At 42.2% G+C, this 14,302-nt stretch overlaps 3 protein-coding genes across 4 annotated transcripts; 1 reads left to right on the forward strand and 2 right to left on the reverse strand.

The window, feature by feature from the left end:
* Positions 1-540: 540 nt before the first annotated feature.
* Positions 541-4,191, reverse strand: LOC103979528 (homeobox protein knotted-1-like 6). Its single transcript, XM_018823362.2, has 5 exons — positions 3,870-4,191; positions 3,668-3,790; positions 3,431-3,572; positions 940-1,190; positions 541-860 (listed from the first exon to the last, which is right to left on the reverse strand). The coding sequence occupies exons 1-5, from the start codon at positions 4,161-4,163 to the stop codon at positions 654-656; spliced, it is 1,017 nt and encodes a 338-aa protein (XP_018678907.2). The 5' UTR covers positions 4,164-4,191; the 3' UTR covers positions 541-653.
* A 2,254-nt stretch (positions 4,192-6,445) lies between these two features.
* Positions 6,446-11,985, forward strand: LOC135580880 (uncharacterized). Of its 2 annotated transcripts, none has more exons than XM_065100967.1 (9): positions 6,446-6,683; positions 6,785-6,840; positions 7,314-7,488; positions 7,951-8,039; positions 8,572-8,704; positions 9,874-9,966; positions 10,107-10,209; positions 11,096-11,536; positions 11,669-11,985. In XM_065100967.1, the coding sequence occupies exons 1-8, from the start codon at positions 6,516-6,518 to the stop codon at positions 11,473-11,475; spliced, it is 1,197 nt and encodes a 398-aa protein (XP_064957039.1). In that variant the 5' UTR covers positions 6,446-6,515; the 3' UTR covers positions 11,476-11,536; positions 11,669-11,985. The 2 variants fall into 2 exon arrangements, with proteins under 2 accessions (XP_064957039.1, XP_064957040.1); XM_065100968.1 differs by having other exon boundaries at positions 7,326-7,488; positions 11,669-11,808.
* Positions 11,959-13,833, reverse strand: LOC103978752 (uncharacterized). The gene has a single exon (XM_009394666.3). The coding sequence runs from the start codon at positions 13,802-13,804 to the stop codon at positions 12,119-12,121; it is 1,686 nt and encodes a 561-aa protein (XP_009392941.2). The 5' UTR covers positions 13,805-13,833; the 3' UTR covers positions 11,959-12,118.
* Positions 13,834-14,302: the final 469 nt, after the last annotated feature.

The raw sequence follows: 14,302 nt of genomic DNA on the forward strand, positions 1-14,302 counted from the left end.
GATCCCAATAGATCTAAAAAATTATATTGATAAGTTTTTTTACAAAAATAAATCAAAATGATAATGATAATGGCAATAATTAAAAGCAATAATGAACCGTAAATTTTGGTGTGGCCCGCCGGTGGACACACTTTGTCTTGTTCCGTAAAGAACAGTCTAAATGTCTGAAGCATGGTTGCATAAAAAGCTGGAAGAATCGACCATTGTCGAGGTTGGATCAGAAGCATCCAACAGGAGCACTGCAGACCAATGGTCACCATGCAAGTACCTACGTGATCTTTCCCCATTGGACAGCATGAAGAAGGCATGTATTATTTTGCCTCGGATTGATTGTTAAGTTAAAGTTACTTAATCGAATGCTTGAGATCGGGAAATAGGAATTAAGATGACCTGCCGACAAGAAGATGGATAAAGACGGCGTCTTTCGATCTGAACATTATCGAATGCAGTCAAACATTTCGACAAGCTAATGTGCATGGAAGATGGCATAGCAGAAGAATCTAACTTCGAAGAGGCATCGACGACAAAATACAACCGATAGCATTACCAACGATACGGTCATCACAGATACAACACAAGATGGGGGTGGACTTCCAGTGTTCCGATGAAACCTTAAGAGCTCGCTCGTGGCACACAATATGCATGGTTGCAGCTCAGGGACCGAAGCGATACAGACCTTCGTTCATGAAGTGGCCGTCCATGTAGAGAGCAGCAGCATTTGGGGCATGGTACCCATCCATCATGACGAACTGCATGTCCTCTGATGGTTTCCAGTGGCGTTTCCTTTGGTTTATGAACCAGTTGTTGATCTGCTTCATGTCGAGTCCGGTGGATTCCGCCAATGCCGCCTTCTGCGCCTCCTGTTCATGGTTATACGAGCAGGTTCACCATCGATGTAGTGCTTTGGCTAGTTTTGATGATCGAGAGAAGAGTACTTACCGAGGGATACGGCCATTTATAATGCAACTCCCACCAGTTGAGCAGCTGCTGTCGAGCGTCCTTGGGAAGCTTCCCTTTCTTCTTTTTCTTGGAAAGCTCTTGTTTCAGGCTGCTCAGGTATCCACCATACTTCTTGAGGAGATGGTGTTTCAGCTCTTGGTCCTCGGTGCATGGATCGAGCTCCATGATATCCATTTCTCCGCCGCTGCCTTCTTGGTTCTCTTCGACGGAGCAAACTCCAAACTTGTCATCTAGCATCAAAACAAGCAAAAATGCAACCATCCATTTGTAATTGTAGGCATAACAAGACACTTCGCATTCGCAGTCACCCTACCCGAAATTATAGTATCGATTAGGATGGATACAGCATAAGAAATAACCAGTAGAAACAAATCACATTCCGTCAATCATCCATCAGCAATACTCATTCAATTTTTTCAGTTCATGTGCAATGAGTGACACCAAAGTCTGAAATTGAAATATGGATCGACCACACTAAAACACGATACTTCACGTCTCACCCTACCTAGAGAAATATATCGGGCTTGTCTATTACGGCATCCACAAGATTATGACAAAGAAATTAGTACAAAAAACAAATAAATGCAGGACAAATAAGAAAATATTGTTTCTAACATCATTGTGACAGGAACTCTAATCTCTTAAGAAAAATGATAAGTCATGTGAGTTAGCTAAGATCAAGCAAAATCATGTCATTTTATCGACATGGGTGTTCTTTTGAATTTACAACTCAATATTATGATAGCTGCAGTTGAAGTTCTAATGATATCGTGAATTATCAAAATCAAAATTTCCAGTGGAACTAGAATTTTTCGATATCGTGAACATGTGTCTCTTGCTTGTTTCCTCGACCGCTTTCGTTTTAGCTTATCACTGTTGACAACCAAACACATCAGGACCAAATCCTTACTTGTAAAATCCAAATTTTGAAGAAAGTACTTGGATGCATCTCACAACATGCATGCGTCGAGATGAGAGAGAAACTTCAACAAAGAAATTGATAGAGAAAATATGACAGAAACTCTTAATAGTTTGTGCATGTGAGAGGCTGCCAGAGAATTTGAAAAGGAATTCTCAACATGACAGTCATACAAGTTCGATTCCGAGAAGTATTCGCCAAAAATTTCCAATCATGATGTAGCTGATCAAGCTTCATTTTTCAGATACCTAATTTCAATCAGATTTCAGTAAAGCAAACAGGCGTTTCAAGCCACTAAAATCTCATTTAAATTTCAAAAAAAAAAAGGAAAAGAAATATTACATGTTAACTAATCAAGCACAGTAATCTACATTAATATCAGCTTAAACAAAGGTGCAGAACTTTGATCTTCTATTGAATATGCATTGCTGAGATTGCTTAAGCATAGCTATCATCCATAGTATGAGTTCACTCGGATAACATTTCCATCTCATGTCATTGTCAGAACCAATGGATTATCAGCACACAGCCACATTCTAGAAAATAGTTCCATTCGGATTTTCATTACATATGTAAGAGAAAAATGTTCTACTGTAGATTATGTATAGATCCACTAGATGTTCTTGAGAACTCAAAACCTTGTTAGATTTATAGAAATTTCACGTAAAAATGCACACAAATTTTATACTTTGACCAATTAATAATATACATCACACCCGGCATGGCACCGCAGCGTGACAGAAGGATTACGTGGGAGTTCTTGAGAGAAATGGTAACAGCACTACATCAATCGTGAGACATAGTTGCTACCTAGACTGACCACACCAGACAGAGACCGGGCACAATATTAGATTCGAGCTCAGGAAAATTGGGAGTGATCCCTTGATCGTTCTTGAGCTGAAGGGGAATCAAGATTTTGTCCATGGAACCCTAAGAGAAAGCCCACGACAGCATTCAAGAAGCTGTTCTTGTGGACTCCAAATGCATCTTTCGGTCGGGCTTCCTCGACTCCTCTCCAACTTTCTACTAGACTATTATGTCTTTAAGAAGCATGCAAGTTATGTGTGGAGGAAGAACGTGAGACGGCTACCAGCGTAGCAGCCTTGACGCAGGGCAGGAAATGTGGGCACCTTAACTCTTCCATCGATTGGATTAATTATACTGTTGTGCACAGTCATGTGGAAGAATAGATAATAGAGTAAAGGAAGATAAAAAGACTGGAGACAGGCCAGAGGAGATCTTTCATTCAGACTTGCGGGAAATAAGGGATTCTCCTCGTAAAACCGCACGTACTTCGCCTCCTGACATACGGCAGTGGCGCACCTCGGCATTGCAGTGTTGAAATCTACAGAAGACTGAAACCCTAAAACCAACTCTTTTCCCATCTACTATATATGTGGAGAATGGTTTATGATGAGACAATATAGACTTAGTATGTGATTCCATCTTGGATTCTTAACCTGTCATCTTTGCTTTTTCTGTAATCTTCTTCTTCTTCCAAGGAAAGGTTTAATCTGACTATCGTTTTCATCAGAAGGAAGGCTCAATTACCATTGGATAGTATGCGAAGAGAACCAGTGTTGTCCGAGATGGAGTTGAGCTGAGACTCCATTCTTCCAAGGAACGCCATGGCCTCTTGCAGCGGCCTTGACAGCTCTTCTCTGTACTTGACGAGCATATCATGGTACGCCTCCTGTCACAACTCGCCAAGCCAGAAAACATACGTGACATACTCGACAGAAAGAGACCAGCAAATGTTCGGCTATAAGCAAGGAAGAAGGTTAGAACCATGAACTGGTCCAGCTCTGGGTCTGCTACCGCGTCGCGGCAGATCAAACTCGCCCGCTGCCTCATCTCAAACTCTTGGGCAACGGCCGAGAGCCGCGCAGCTACTTCAGGTGGCGCTCCCACCTGCAAACACGCAAGAGAAGTGTTAGCGGAAGGGAAGCTCGCGGTGAGATAAAGCTCGGGCCATCGAGATGATGAGTGCCTTTTGGCATTCTATGTAAGCAGAGACAAGGCTGGAGTACTGCGGATGGGAGACGATTTTAGCCTTGATGGCGTCAACATCGCCTTGTGGGATTTGAGAAGTGGAAGCCACATCGGGTTTTGCTTGGAGCAGGTTGGGGTTTTCGTGGTGGTCGCTGGGCAGAAAAGGGTTCGGAACGCAGTATCTTCTATCGAAGGCAGAAGCTGCTGTGGCAGTAGTTTGTTTGGCCGATGAAGAAGGGGTGCACATCAAGCCTCCCCATGGATTGCTTCCCAGCTGGGAGAACTCCTCCATTTCCAAGTATCAGGCTTCCAAAATGTTGGAAGAACTAAGAAGAAAAGCTAGAAAGGAGTACCCTAAGGGAGATGAGAACACTGAGAACCTGGAAGAGGCCAAGGGAGGGAGATGGGCTGGAAAGCAACACCGGGCGCACACATGCACACACACACACACACAGAGGAAAGGTGAATGCAAGTGTGGTGGTTTTCTTTTCGGACGTCAAATCGTGCAGATAGGGTTTAGCTTTGCAGTGGCGGTAGAAAGACTGGAGATGCAAACTCAAACATCATGAGTTGAGTTACACTTTATGGATAATGTTTTCCGTCCCCAGTAATCCCCCCAAGAAACATCTCCATGAACTCGATCATATATCGACCCACAACACAGGTCTGTGAGAGACTCACGCAGATCAACAAGGTTCTGCGAGAAGAACAGTAGATGATACTTCAATCATAAAAAAAAACACTCTATTACAGTGGAAGCGTACAGCGACAGTGTGGAAACCAAACACACACCACATGTTGAGATGTGATGGAGCTCATGGGCTGGTGGGGATGCGTTGTCGAAGTACCGTGTGCTCTCTCTCACTCTCTCTCTGTGCATGTTATTAGCACTTCGATCAGACCTGCAGAGAAGAGAGAGAGGGAGAGAGAGACCAAGAGGCAACACATCTCTCCGTCTCTCTCTCTCTCTCTCTCTCTTTCTCCTGTCACACACAACCATCCTGTTACTTGTTCTTTGTTGGGACGCGTGTTGTTACGTCCGCTATAAAATTGCCCTTTTCTCTGCCTTGGAAGTTGGAGATGGAGGAGCTCAGTTGAACGAAATCTCTTCTTCTCACAAAGTTAGCACTGAGACAGGTTAATTATTCTCTCCTCCTCCACCCGTACTACTATTATTTGACGTGACTTGTGCGTCTTACTAGTTTCATTGCCATTAACTCTTTAATTGGCTGTGAACTAAAGGAAACATCAGTTCAAGCGTTCATGCATCCCTCCTATCTCAGGGCTAGAGTTCTAAGACCCGTCTGTGTGCTTTGGTTGTGTTGTGTGCTTCCCACCGCCTCATAACTCGGAACTTAGGTTAAGAAAATAGTTGTCAGTCAGCAGAGGTAGGTGATGAAGTAAGCCTAAATGAGATGAGAGGTAGGGAACGATAGGGAATAAAGTAGACGGCATGATGATGGGATAGATGAATAGTGGATCATATATAGTTGATATGTCTTTTGTTTACTACTTTCCCATAGTCTTTTTTTTTTTTGTCTGCTTATGTAAAGTTTTGCAACGAATCTTAATTTTTTTTAAGATTTGTGTACTTATTTTTTTAAATATATTTATATATTTTAAATAAAAAAATTAACTTTTTTTAAAAATAAAAAAATAATTAATATCATTAATATCGATTCTAAATCGAGATGAAAAAAAAATGAAAAGTTACGTTAGATCACTAACAACCAGAGTAAAATTATATCGGATCTTATGAATATAAATATTAATTAATATAACAAATTAAATAATCGACATCAAATAATCGAGACTTACGATTTTATTATTCTTATTGTATTGTAGAAATAATGTAACTTTAAGTCATTTGAAGATAAAATCATATAAATTCGCCTAACATCTTTGGAAATTAGTTTTAGAATGGGATTTGATAGTAGCTTGAAATGATATTTATTAGTAATTTAACCACATTAAAGGTTATAATTATGCTAAGTTTGTTTTTTTATCAATTATTTTCTTATTTCATAATTTTAAACCTTAATAATCATTCTATATGATTGCATAAAATTTTTAATAAATTTTGAATTTTTAAATCCTTTAGTTAGACTATTTTTAAATGGGATTACATTATTTTTCAATAAGAGGTTAAAAAATAATGTAATCTGACTCAAGTCATTTGAGGTTAAAATTATCTAAATTCATCTTAAATTGTTGAAAATTAGTTGTGAAGTGAGATTTGACAGTATTGAAATTTTTTGAAGATCCAAATGATATATATATATATATATATATATATATATATATATATATATATATATATATATATATATATAATCATATTAAAATTAAATTTATACTAAATTTGATTTTTTTTCATTAAGTAGTCCTTTATAAGCGGGTCCCATAAGAACTCCATTGCTGGAGGCACTCATGACAATGGTAAACAAGCGGGTTGGTGATGAGCAGGTTGACAAGTATTTGTTTGGGGCCCACCCAACGGGCCCTTACGAGCGCGAAGCACGTGCAGGAGTTTCTCTCGACATAAGCACAAGCTGTTATCCCGAGTGAATTCATAGACCAAAGAAAAGGAAAAGGTTGGGGAAGAAGAAAAACCTCCTCCTCGTTGCTCATTCAATCGCGTCGGATGTTGTCGATACGCTTCGCGTCGCTTCGAGTCTCGGCGCTTCCGTCGGGGAGATGGAAGAAGAAGAGGAGCGGGGGGATCGTCCCGGCCATTCTCGAGGCCAATCGAATGGTTCGCCTGGTCGCCCCTTGGCCAATCCCCTTTTCCGCCAACCAAGACTCTGCTCCGGTATGCCAAAGGAGCCTTATCCAGACAAACTGAGAAAACTTTCGTAAATTCGATGGGGGTTTTTACTTTGTTTCTTCCTTTCCTTCTTTTTCCTTTTGCAGCTGGATTACGATCCGTCAAGGGAGCTGCTAGGGATCGATGTCGACCCGCAGCCAAGGTTCGATTGTATTCTCTCTAGCTTTGCTGCTTTTCTTAATTTTCTTGCGTGTTGAATGATTAAAAAAATTCTATTTTTGATAAAGTGATGTGCGATGAAATGGAAATCCTGTAGAACAGAATAATCATCATTGTATGTGGTTAGTGGAAATGTCCTCTTCGCGAGTGGTTTCGACTAAGCATTTATATCAACAGTTCGAAGAATTTCCAAATGATGATGCTTAATACTCTTTACAAGGTTTAACGACTGTCCGGGAAATGAATGTGATGCAGAACTGGGTGAACATAAAAGTGTTCCGATAATGACGTAATTGGGTATTTTAACTTTGACATTTGCTTCGCATTTTATGCAACCTAAGTACTGCAAAGCTGTAATGAAATAATCATGTTGTTCTGTGCAGAAAGTTTTTTGATGAAATTTCTTCATCCTCCTAAGTTACTTATTAGTCATTATATTATGTCTCATGCTGATAGAAGTTTCTTCAGGAGTGTCCATTCTGGTGCACAAAAGCTAAGATCCTGGTTTGGTCCAAATGGCCAATACATCCGAGAGTTACCTTGTCCTAGTTGCAGGGGACGGGGTTATACACCATGCACGGAATGTGATATAGAGAGATCAAGTTCAGGTTGCTCCCAGTGCAATGGAAAGGTGTCTTGCTCTTACTTGTTCCTTGCGTTGTGAGTTCTTTTGTTAACATTAAATCACTTCAAATTGTATGCACACTGCAGAATTAAGTCTTATTAAACATGATCCATATACACACCAGCGCCGTACGATTGATGTGCAGTATTATGTACACTGACACATCGATCTATTCTATTATCCACAGAGTCCAAAGTCCTTTGTTTAAACTAGTTTTAAAACTTTAAGAATGTTGTGATATAGTTCGATGGAACACATTTCAGTTGCTATATGGAGACTTTTCCTGATCTCACATCTTCACATTCTCCCTGACTTAAAGAGTCTCTCCAAAAGCTGTTCCTTTCCATGTTGATAGTTGTTGTATAGGCACATATTATGTACATAGGTTTACTATTTTCTGATGGACATGAGTTTTTTTAAAGCCAATCTAGATGTCACAAGCACTGACAGTATTTTAGATGACAACAGGGTATTAGAATCTGCCGACAGTGCTTTGGAGATTGTGTAATATGGGAAGAGTCGATTGATGAGCGACCATGGGAAAGAGCTCGATCTAGGTAAGTCTCCAAGTTATACAACTTAATTTTGCCCATGAAATATGTTTATTTAAATCATTTTGTTGGTTTATGCCAGTAGTTAGATATGTGTTGGAAGTTATGGCGTTTAAGGCTCATATGTAACCATAGGTGTGAAGGGGCTGCTAAAGATTAGAAGTTCGTTAAATAGAGACATCAAATGGACATGAATATTTAAGGTTGTACATGGTGGGGCTATTCTATATTTGGTATATCTTGTGTGACTGTTGATTTAGTGGTCTTACAGCTGAACTTACAAGGTGCTCCGAACCTGTCTACGTTTGGTAGGTTAGTCAAGTGCATTTCAAAGTGTACAACCTTGCATCTGAATCTGTGCAATCTGTAATAATTTCTATACTCTCCTTGAGTTTTCCAGTGGGGCTTGTCGCACATTCTCGATCTGTGTGGAATTTAATGTGCTCTTTTCTCATAAGTTTTTCAACAATCTAATGGCAGTAAGTCTCTTACGTCTGTACAAGTAAACCATTCTGAACCATGCATATCTTAATTGCAGCTCTCCTCTGAAAGTGAAGGAAGACGATGAAGTTGACAAACTGGATATAAAGGTTGATGTGTCCAGAAAATCAAAGCGTACATACCAATCGCCATCACCTGAAGTCAGCTTAAAGATTAGCAGATCATTACGAGTTAGATTCCCTTCTTATGTTTAGTGCAGTGATACTTAACCGCATACATACTAATCGCTGCACCTGAAGTCAGCTTAAAGATTAGCAGATCATTACGAGTTAGATTCCCTTCTTATGTTTAGTGCAGTGATACTTAACCGCATACATACTAATCGCTGCACCTGAAGTCAGCTTAAAGATAAGCAGATCATTATGAGTTAGATTCCTTTCTTATATTTAGTGCTGTGGTAGTTAACCTATCTTATTTTGGAAATTAACTTCCATTTTGGTGTAACATGGTCTTCACGTGACTCATTTTAAAGGTTCTGCATGTGCAAGCTTATAATTTCTTTATGACCTGCAGTTTATTATGTTATGTAAACAACCAATCCTTGTAGTTTTAGAGTTACGCTCTTTCTGCTGCACTGTAAATCTAGATGTTTATAGCTGCCCAGTTTTGCTAGAGCTTTGACTCGCTTCTTATCTGTTTATATATATTGTAATGTGTTAAAATGCAATAATAGCTTTGTCAAGTTTGAAATGGCAAGAAGATAACAGACACTCATTTCCATTTCCAAAGAATGAGGAAAATAAAGACCTCTTAACATGGATAATGTTTGTAAGGAGAAATGCTTTTTCCACCCACTTTGTCAAATATTCATCCTCTTGATGTGAACAAATATCCTTCCCAACACTATCCGACCCCTATGATGTTGACAACTTATTTTCTTAATAATGTTTCATCAATTAATTATGTGACAGTTGATGAATTTTCTTTCCTTGGACTAGCTAACATTTATTATATCCCTGGTTGAGCTACTTGGATTGTTGTGTTTTTCGAGCTTTGATGCATGTGTTTCTTGTAAGCTTCAATCCTCCTCTAGCTGTTGGTATTGGAATTTCTGTTAGTTAGGGTGCAGACACTTATTTAGACATGCATGCTTTCTAAATTTGAATTGTCCAGTAAAGATTAACAGTGATCAATGTGGAAAGGAACCACATTGATGACCACAAATAGTTGAGAACAAAATATCGGCAGCACAAAAGTTATGAAATTGATGACCTATTTAGGCTTACTATAAACATCTAGATATAGGGGCCTTTTTCAAAAAAGGATCGATGTTTGAGCATGCTTATTTTGACTAACTTGTGCTTGTTGCTTACCATTTTCCAATATCCTATGGTTGCAGAGCCTTAATGCTAAAACAGGACTATTTAGTAATCGCATGAAGATTATACATCAAGATCCTATACTACGAGCTCAAAGGATTGCTGCAATTAAGGTAATAGCTTAGGATTGCCGCAATTAATGTAATAGTTTGAAGTGTCTCGTGAGACTTATTCTAAAAGTATGTGTGTTACAGTAATGTTACCTGGGATACCATATTCATTTCCTTATACAATAAACATGCTGATTTTTCAGAAAACAAAAGGAACTCCTGAAGCACGGGAGCGGGCTTCTGAAGCATCGAAAGCCTTCTTCCGTGATCCGGAGAATCGCCTCAAGAGAAGCATAGCTATGAAAGGTTTGTCCCCGCAACATAAATCATTCTAGATCAAGCTTTCATAAGTTTGTTTTACTGGTTATGAGATCTTAGTCGATGCAACTTAAATCCGGAAATAGTACCAGATCGTGTAGTCTCTCCCATATTTTCATACCCTATGATAAATCCTGTACCACTAATCCACTTACAAGGTTTTGTTCAGAAGTGTGCTAGAAATTGTGGGATCTGATGATGGGTGTTCCAGTCACGATGGCCTACTAAATGAACAGATGGGACCTTGTCAACTCTAAACTCAAACTGCCTTTTGGCTGGTACTGCATAAACCCCCTTAGATCTCAACTCCTGTGTTCCATACAAAATGGTAATGATTTAGTGCCATCTCCAACAATAATCAGGATTTACTGGTTTAAAATTACGAGTAATAGCGAGATAAGTGGGAAATGGGGGTTGGAACTTGTAGTCTAGTGTAGGTTCCAGATGACACTAGAATAAGTGATGGAGTCAAGAGGGAAGATGATATGATAAAATAAAAGCTTATTACATGCATGTTTCCGGTGCAGCAGCAGCTTTTGGGCACCATAGACTACCTTACCACAACACTGGTGCATCAAAAGTCAGATTAGGACAAAAAAAAAATGTTTATTAAATTGTTTGTTTCATAGCAGCTCTCCCTAAAAACATTCCAATTTTAGGAGCTGATTAGTACTATTTTCATTATCTCGGAAATTGCTAATTTGTGACACAGACAACTAGAGGAAAGAGCGAGCAGTGGGCAAAACTTGAACAAACTTTTACTTCCAAATTTGTTCAGAAATTGCTGCAATAAGAGTCCTTCCTATGGATTCTTTCTTAGCTTTATGAACCTATTATATGATGTTTTGTTGAATGTTTCCTTTATGTTCCACAGGAGTAAAATTTTACTGCAGCATCTGTGGGGAGGAAGGGCATCGGAGACACTACTGCTCAACTCTAAGGAAGAATTCTACTCCGATACGTTTCAGATGTCGCAAATGTGGGAAATTGGGGCACAATCGACGGACTTGTGGCAAATCGATATCAGACAGAAAACCACAAAAAGGGAGCCAAAGTGCCTCGCGCCATTGCAGTTTGTGTGGCCAAAACGGGCATAATCGTAGAACGTGCACCGAATTGAATCAGCCAGGATTAGGCAACTCATCATGCACTGAAACCCCACTGATTTCTGTCATCAAAAGAACTTACTCATGCAGGTTGTGTTTGGAAAAAGGGCACAATAGCAGGTCATGCCCGAAAAGAGAGGGCATTTAGGAGGCGCATTGCTTGCAGTCTGTGCCATTCAAGTTTCTTGCTACTTTCCAAATGAGAAACCGTAAGTTTCCTCGTTTCTCTGCTCAACCATCATTGAGGTCACTCGCACATTGCAAAGCTTACATGCTTTTCTAATATCCCAATTAGTAGCTCAGCATCATCTCACCTATTGTTGTTGCCTTCTCCAACACAGGCACAATGCTTGATGGAATCGAGCTATCGAACATCAACATGACTTGGACGTGTCAATGCCGTCCACCACTTGTGTAAACATTGGAGGAGCTAATGTTTAGTAGCGGAGTTGGTGCTACATGCTTTAAGCTAACATGGGATTAGTTGATCACCACCCACTAAATACTGGCGTTGGAGAGTCTTCGTCCAAATTTTACACAGGTCTCAATCCTTACCTTCTTAAGTTTAGCACATAAAGGATTATGAATCCGAACCATGTAACAGCATAAGAATAATAGAGAACAAGAAACATGATCTAAAGCCCAAATTTGCGCTCTATGATGGCAGTGTTCATCTTTTATTACCATGAAGTCGAGACGACTGTGTTGGGGAGAAGAACGAAGGTGAAATGGATTGATTGCGGCGTTACGGAGGCGCCGGAGAAGGTGAAGAATGAGTGCGCGTCGGAGCTTCATTGGGACGCCTTTCTGGCCATCTTCAATTCAGCTTCGTGTTGGTTTCGTCGCCTCCGCCGCTCCTTCTCACGTATGGAGTTCTGCTTCTCGAGCTTCCAATTTGCATGGAACCGAGCGATGAAGAGGTCCGCCTTGTTGTTCACGTCGGGGCTCGGGCAGAACACCGACACCCCGTCCCTTAATTCTCTTTGCCGAAACCTCACCGTCTCTCCCCTAAGGGGAGAGGAAGGCGGGGAAGGGTCCTTTGAAAGGCTGGACTTTTCTGGTCGTCTCGAAGATGAAGGCAGGGGAGGCGGTGGCGGTGGCGGTGGCGGTGGCGGTGGGGGAGGGGGAGGGTGTAAAACTTGCTTCCTATGGTGTTGTGTTAGCGCGGGTGGTAGTGGAGGCGGTGGCGGTGGTGGAGAAGTTGCTGGGACTGAGTGGATCCTCCCGTTCTTGCCTCCCAGTTTCTTGCGGGAGAAAAGCTGGTTGAAGAACGCAGAAGGCAGCGGAGGGGGTGGAGGTGGCGGCGGAGGAGCGGAAGAAGCCACGACTTCGTATTGCAGGGTTGTATCATTGGGAGACCTCTTCGTCTTGCTCCCTCTCTTCTTCTTCTGATAGGACAAAGCGACAGTTGTCTCGATGTCCTTCGCCCCAGCAGTGCTCCACTTATTATGACTAATTATCTCCTCCGGCGGCAGCGACCGTACCGGCTGAGGTGGTGGGGGTGGCGCTGGCGGTGGTGTCTGAGGCTTCTCGAGTGGGAAATCAGGATCTTGGTCCACCTCCCATTTTGGAATATTCCCGACGCTCCCTCTCCGACGCTGCGAGGTTTCCGACGCTGGTAACGACAGGTGAGACTTCCTCGCGAACTCTGCAATCTGTCTCATTTCCCCGGCCGGAAACTTCTCCATGGTCTTCCTCCTGCTCGGCTGGGGCGGCATCGGTGGCGGCGGCGGTAACGACCGTGGATGAAGATTCTCCGAACTAAAGATCTCATCTTTGTCCACTTCCTTGTCCTCTTGTAACTTATCGACGTCGCTCCTCCTCCCAGGCTGGCGCTGCGACGGAGGCGGTGACTGTGGATGGGGCTTTTCTGATCGAAAGATCTCAGCCTTGTCCGCCTCCCTCCCTGGAAGCCCATCTACCGCTCTCTTCCCCGGATGCCGCCGTGGTGGTGGCGACGGCGGACTCGGCGGAGATCTAGATCTTGTAGAGGAGCTCTGTCGAAGAACGAACGTGACCACCGGAATCGTCTTCGGGTCCAGATACCCAAACCTCTGCCTCTCGCACCTCTCCGAGTCTGACCTCCGGCGACAAAGATGGGCATCATCGTAGCAACGCCACCCATCATTGGAGGCGGCGCCAAATGTCGCTACTTCCGCCCTCAGATCGCCGTAGGAGCTGCTGCTCCGCATCACACGAATACCCACCGTGGGGGCGGCCTCCTGAAGAGACTTCTCAGCGTCGTCGTCGCCGCCAGAGCGGCGGCCGAGGAGGCCGCAGAGAATGGCGAAGAGGACGAGAAGTAGGTTGAGGGTATCCCATCCGTTCCTCACCACAATGATCCGGGAGCCACGGAACGAGGAAGAGAGGGAGCGAGGAGGGAGGAATAGGAGCACCAACACGGAGAAGAGCAGAAGAAGAACAGCCCATAGCCGAATTCCAGCAACAGCAGCAGAAGCTTCTCTTTCTCTTACCATTTGGGAGCGAGGAAGGACAAAAAGATAAGCCTTTTGCTTTCTTCTCTTTCTCTTACCTCCGCTGCTGCTTTTATACACGTGAGAGGTCGGGATGATGTGGTTCTTTGACTTGAAAGCAAATTACCCGACGATTCTGGGAAATATAATATACCAATGATCGAGGGTAAATAAGAAAGGAGGTCAATTATCTTTTTCATCCTGCAAGCAGATTCTTTTTGGATCCATCCATCAGCTTAAAGCTTGTAAGTTTTGACTTGACGTGTGCTTTAGAGTTGCAGGAAATGAGAGAGAGAAGTGATGACGCTACCGTGGTCGTTCTTAAGCTTTCCCCCTCGCTTGCTTCTGCTGGATTCCAGAGGGAAGGCGACATGCTTTGTTCTCGTACTTTTGCTTTGTCGTCCACCGGAAAGCAGGCAACGCCTTCGACCACCCTGGTGATCGTAGTCATGGCGTGACTTAGCTCAAAAGAAACAGCTCTTAGGGGAGATGCGATTTAGC

Source organism: Musa acuminata, chromosome BXJ2-3 (assembly GCF_036884655.1).
Source record: "Musa acuminata AAA Group cultivar baxijiao chromosome BXJ2-3, Cavendish_Baxijiao_AAA, whole genome shotgun sequence".
Taxonomy (NCBI): Eukaryota; Viridiplantae; Streptophyta; class Magnoliopsida; order Zingiberales; family Musaceae; genus Musa; species Musa acuminata.